We start from the raw sequence: 6089 nt of genomic DNA on the forward strand, positions 1-6089 counted from the left end.
TGCTTCATGCCATTCATAGTGGACGTATAGGTACTTTGTTGGCCAGGCACTCTCTAAGTAAAAGGGACTAAAGGAATTCACCAAACCATATAGCAAAACCTCTGGCTTCTAGCAGCATGAGTAGGAAACCAGAAGTAGGTTTCTATCTGCACAAGAACTCTCTAGGAGGAGGGACAGATATCCGGCCAATTAAATTACTGGAATTGGATGAACAAGACCACTTGCTACCTTTATTTTTGGCTAACTAAGCCAGCAGTGCCCAAATATCTGGGCACTCTTTAAAAAGGAAGAAGGATCAGCCAAAAAGATCCTTGACAGGTTACAGAGGTGACTGGACAAGTGGTTAAGAATCAGTGCTCAGCAAGAATCCCCAGACACTGTCAAGAAGTCACAAGACCTTTCCCTTCTGCTGCTGCTGCTGTTTGTAAGTAGTTCTAGGTTCTGCACCATCCTTCACAAGAGTCAGCTCTGCAGGCTCTCAAGATTTTCAGCATGACCCTCCAGCTTCACCTGAAGTATCAGCGTCCTACTCACATCATTCACATCTAAGAGCCTTGAATTCCAAAAACCCCGTGTCAAACAACTTGGCAAGAAAAGATTGATGGTCAGATGCACTGAAGGAGAAAGCAAAACCAGAGGGAAACTTCTGGATTCAGCAAACATCTGCACAGTGTCCCTGGTCCTCAACTGAGTGCCAAGTTGGCTTGCTTTGCACTAGTCACAGGAATGTGCAAGGGGTCCCAAGCAGGCACCCAAAAAAAGCTTTGAGAGCTTGAGCTGGCAGAAAAGTAATATTCACATCACAGTATCCTTCCCTTTTTGCTCGTATCTCTTTGCTTCTCTGCCCAAGAAACATCTGGAGAGCACACAGCAGGCAGTAAATCCTGGCATAATGCTCACCACCTTTGTAACTACAGACCTTCAGTAATGTCCCACCCAGGGTCTCCTCCCTGCCTTTACCTGGCCTCTGCCAGCTGCTCTGAAAGGCCTCGCAGGTCCCGCTCCGTGGCTGCCAGTCGGGCTTCCAGGGCAGCGTTCTCTTGCGCCAGCACCGCCTTCTCTCTGCACACCTGGGACAGGGTGTGCCCTTGGCGGGAGAACTCCTGCAGCAGCTTCTCCAGGCCCCTGTGGGCTGGCCGCTGCCGGCGGAAAACCTGGCAGTGGGGGGGCACCATTTTTCAAGAGGAACAACAACAACAACAACACAGGCTCGGTCTTGGCTTACTGCCAGAAGCAGCATTTGGGGGAGTCTTGCTAGGACAAATCCTTCTCCCACAAGTGCTGCCTAGGAACAAGGTGAGCGTACCTTTGGCACTGCCAGAGGAACCGCTTCCTTCAGCAGATCCCTCTGAGGCTGCCATTCCTCCGCTGTCGGTGCTGCCACTTCAGACACCCTCTCTAGTGAGGAGTGGCGCTTTCTCTCAAATGCAGCCAACTCCTTCCACCTACGGCAAGCAGACAGACAAACAAGCCTTTAATTGCAACACAGTCTCCTTGCAAGACCAGGACTGCATACCATGTCCCACACAAGGCAGTCTCAGGGGCTTCCAACAGCCCTCTACTTCCACCTCAAGAGAATGCTGCAATTCCCTCCCTAGACCAGCATCTCTCTTTGTTGTTCCTGCAGGTGAAGGAGTCACCGCTGAGGAAGTCAAACAAGCTTCCAGAAGCCACAGAACACTTCCAGAAAGCTCAGGTACTCTCAGCGTAACAGCTTCCTGCCTGCTAGCTCTTACACTCCTTTCTGATTACAGTGGATACTGGACTTGTAAAAGTTCTTCTTTGGCTAAGACATGCTTGCTAAGTCTAGATGAGTACTGCCACAATTACTCTTGCTTTCACTAGTGAAACAAGGAAAGAGCCTGCAAGCCATAGCTTGGGCAGGAGGTGGGGACGATTTTCCAATCCAATTATCAAAGGATGGTTAGGCTGGCAGAGATCCCAGGAAGCCTCTAGCCCAGTCTTCAGTTCCAAGCACTTGGGGTCAGCATCTGGACAGGCTGCTCAAGGCCCCATCCAGCTGGGGCTTTGGAATGTCTAGGGCTGGAATCTGCCCAAGCTCTCTGAGACACTTGTTCTGCTGCATGACTGCCTTTGCAGGTCAATGCTGTGCTCTCCTTAAGCCCAGCCTGACCCTCCCTTGCTTTTACTCTGGTCTAGTTAGGAATGCTTTTTGTCAGGGTTTAAGGAGTGAGTCCCAGAAAGCAGCTGTGCTCTAGGTTGCTCAGCAGCCAGACCTGCCCTGGGCTGCCTTCCCTCATCTGTGCTGAGCAAGTCAACAATGAGAAAGCCAAATTTGTTCTTTGACACTGGGCCTCCTAAAGCCCAGCAATGCCCACCCCTGCTCAGAGAAAGCGAGAAAGCTCAACACACACCTGAACTCCTGGGCACCGTGCACTCTGTCCGTGCTCTCCTGCCGCTCCGCCTTTCCTGTCTGGGCCCAGGAGTCCTGACTGGCAAGATCCTCTCCTCGCGGGACCTGCAAGGAATAGGCAGGGAAAAAGCACAAACAAGCAATCAGGAGCAAGGAAGTTGGCTCCTGAGAGCTGCTAGAAGCAGCAAGCAGCAGCCCTCCTGAAGACAAAAGCTGTTGTGTGGGGCTGTTTATGTGGTATTGATGTGGTGTTTATGTCCCAACTAACCCTGGAGTTGCTCTGGAAGTGTCTGAATAGAAGCAGGGAACATTTCTCTGCTCAGCTCTGCTCAACTGGCTTCCCCTCAGGATTTCAGGCCTTCAAGAGCAGCCAACAGGAACTGCATTCCAGCCCTTCACAGACAGATTTTGTCTCTGCCATGCAGAGCTGCTCAGGAGTCTTTTCAACACACTTGGGTCATGTCAAAGTTAAGGAGGCAGTGGAAGCAGTGCCTGTAGCTACCTAGATAGGGCGTGGAGAGGGGTGGGTCCCTGCAGGCAACAGCGGCTCCTCGGCACCCCACAAGGCTGTGAACTGCACCTGGGGACCTCTCTCTGCTGACAGCAGGGAGCCTGCACAGACTCTGTGCACAGAGGGGCTGACTTCCACACCAGTAGCACTAAAGGACATCATGCTACCGCTTCTCTGACACCAAGGGAAGTTCACAGTCCCTGTGAGAATGCCAGGAAAATGATGCCTGCATGTCAATTTTCAGATGCCATTTCTCATGGGTCAGTGGCTGGGCTGAAGTGCGAGCTCATGGCAGGACTCCAGCCCACAGCATCCTCAGCCTCAAAGGGCAAGGGCTGTCTGCTCAGAAACTTGCAGCTCTGCACTGCCCCAAAGCTTTGCACTCAACCAACCAAAGCTGCCACTGATTGCTGTAGGATGCTCAGGCCCTGGACTGACAACGCCTGGAGGTTTGTTGTCCTTTGTGTCCCCTTTAGCCTCTGGAGGAAGAGAGCGAGCCAGAGGAGGTTCTGCTGCTGCTGTGGTGCTCTGCAGACAGGCAGCAGTGTGAGGGACAGGGAGTAACCTGTCATTTAGAGCCTGATTTCTCCTGAGCTCTATTCCCAGCTGTCCTAAGCACAAGTCATGAATTTGGGTAAAAGTGAGATGCTCAGGCATTAAAACTCAATTAAAAAGGGCTGATAAGGCTAATGTTTAGACAGGATTGTGCATGTTTCTGCAGGAGATATTTCAGGCTGGCTACAATCAGCATGCAGCCTCCTGCCTGCAAAGCTTGACTTCCATTAGTTAAAACCTCTTCAGTGGAAAAGGAGGAAAGGGATGGAATCCTTCTGGTAGTGTTCATACAGGCGCTGATGTGGCCTTTCTTTCAGCTTGCCAGGCTGGCACTCTACTGCAACAGGCCAAGCCCACAGCTTTCTCCACACTCCTCAGACACCAGGAATGTCAAGGGTGCCCGTCCCACTCACCGAAGCGCGCGCTGGACTCCTTCCACCTCTGAGGCGAGCTGCCGGGGGCAAGGGAAAATGAACCAGGTGCTGTTAGAAAACTCTTTGTGCTGAGGAATCCCACAGAACAAGTCCCCCCAAGCAGAAAGCATTCTCCTTTCACAACATCCCTCCAGGAGCAGCACTTCTTTAACACAGCAAGCAAGACTGCAGGCCAATACCCTAGGCTGTGTCTACCTTTTGCTCAGCTTTGCCACTAAGGAACTAGAAACTTGGCCGTGAAGATGCAAATTGTTCCTTAGCAGGCAGTGCCTACATTGGAGCTCATTGTCCAGCCTACAGCTAAAGCAGCTTTTTTCTCCTCTCTTTCCTGGACTTGTTTTTTTGTTTTGTAAATTGCATGAAGCATGTCCCACACAGTTGCTGTAAACAATTCCCTACAAAAGCTTCCACCAAACCCCTCTCAGCACTTGCAGTTCTGTTGGGACACAGCACAGGCCCAGCTCTGGGCTTCAGGAGCACACACAAAGTGCTCGGCAGTTTGCCCTGCAGCGCAGAGCCAATGGCTCTTGGAGCACACAGAGGGGGTCCAGTTAGACTGGCACATCCTTTAAGTATTGAATGCAATCCAAAGATGCTTTTCCTCAGTTCTGCAGAGACCTGCACAGTTTTTAGAAGGATGCATGCAAGGCTCTCCCAGTCTGCATTTTGGAGGTTCCTACACCCTGCTGGGCAAGAGACATCCCCTTCTCCAGCTGAAGCTCTTGACAGGAGCTTTACCAAACATATGGCATCTTTATGCCATTTGTGTCCCAACGTGCTGCCCCAAAGGGAAAAAAAAACTTCTATTTACCAGCCAAACGAAGAAAAGCTTTCCGAGAAGCCGCCAATGAAAAGGCGCTGCTGACTGCTCTACGGACTCGCTCCATCCTTTGAGCAGGGCTGCTCGAGTCCGTAGGCCAGGAAACAAAAATGGAAAAAAACCCCACTTGCACAAGTCCTGGGACTGTGCAAGTAAAAAGGGGAAAAACAGGACACTTGCATGAGTCCTGAGACTGTGCAAGTAAAAAGGGGAAAAAAAGGACACTTGCACGAGTCCTGAGACTGTGCAAGTAAAAAAGGGGTAAAACAGGACACTTGCACCAGTCCAAGGACTGTGCAAGAAAATACAGAGACAAAAGGAACACCGGCCGTAATCTGAGAACAGCTCAGACGAGGTGATCCTCCTGCAAGGAGCACGCCAAGAGCTGCTCTGGACGCTGAGGCCTTGTGGGCACCAGGAAAACCTCCTGGTGACAACGCTGTGACGTGGCAGCCCTCTGCTGACATCACAATAGCAGCTGCTCTGGCTTGCTCTGTGAGTTCATGCAAGGCAACCAAACCTTCCCTACAGCTAACACAACAGAAAAGCCCAGAAAGTTCTCCTCTGCCCCAAAGCAGCACAAAACCCCCTTGCAATCCATAACCCACAGCTCAAAGGATCCCAGAGTAACACAGAACAGGCACCAAGCCCATTCACCCTGTATGCCAAGCTGAACACTCAGAAAGAGCCAGCATGTGAGGAAGCCAAAGGCAATGTGCCCTTTTGCCCAGCAGTGCTTCTGATTAAAACCAAGAACATTTGCTTATATGCTGTGGATGAAATTGTGCTTTGCTAATATCCTGGAGAGTTCACTCAGCTGGAATGCCTGTCATTCCCACCCATTTGCTGCATGGCTAACATCAACCAGCAAACTGTAGGGCTTGCTGAAGGAAGAATGACACCTAAGTGGGGGGAAAAAGCCAAGTAACCAACCTGCTGCACACACAGCACACTGCTGCTGCACAATTACAGCACCTCAAAGAAGCCTTTGGGGCCTGTGCCTCACTTCTGGCAGCTTCCCTGCAGTATGCATCTGGCAGTCACAGGGATCTGACTCCAATGGACACACAGAAGGAAGGAAAAGAACCTTAAATCCCAATGTGGGACAATGTAGAAGCTGGTGGGGGGAGGAAAACCACCAAAATGGGAAAGTCCCACCTAAAAGGGAGTTATGAGGCAGAGACCAAATAGCTCAGCTGGTGGGCACACCTTAGCAAGGCAGGCTCAGGAAAACAGAGCAACCAAAGCTTTCCAAAGTTCAGAAGCTTCCTTCCCCCTCCTCTCCTCTGCCCTTGAAACCAATTTTTTTTCCTCCCTCCTAAAAATACCTTCCTGAGCACAAACAGAAAGTGCCTGGAAAAACCACCAGGTCTCAGTTAAAAACTAAAAAGAACG

General features: G+C 50.9%; 1 protein-coding gene across 1 annotated transcript; it reads right to left on the bottom strand.

Moving 5' to 3' along the window:
• Nucleotides 1-795: 795 nt before the first annotated feature.
• On the bottom strand, nucleotides 796-5074 carry LOC135299800 (uncharacterized). Its single transcript, XM_064419223.1, has 6 exons — nucleotides 4686-5074; nucleotides 3854-3891; nucleotides 2376-2479; nucleotides 1307-1445; nucleotides 961-1154; nucleotides 796-856 (listed from the first exon to the last, which is right to left on the bottom strand). Exons 1-6 carry the CDS (start codon nucleotides 4759-4761, stop codon nucleotides 796-798), a joined length of 612 nt encoding a protein of 203 aa, XP_064275293.1. The 5' UTR covers nucleotides 4762-5074.
• Nucleotides 5075-6089: the final 1015 nt, after the last annotated feature.

This window comes from Passer domesticus, chromosome 4, assembly GCF_036417665.1.
Source record: "Passer domesticus isolate bPasDom1 chromosome 4, bPasDom1.hap1, whole genome shotgun sequence".
NCBI classification, from domain to species: Eukaryota; Metazoa; Chordata; class Aves; order Passeriformes; family Passeridae; genus Passer; species Passer domesticus.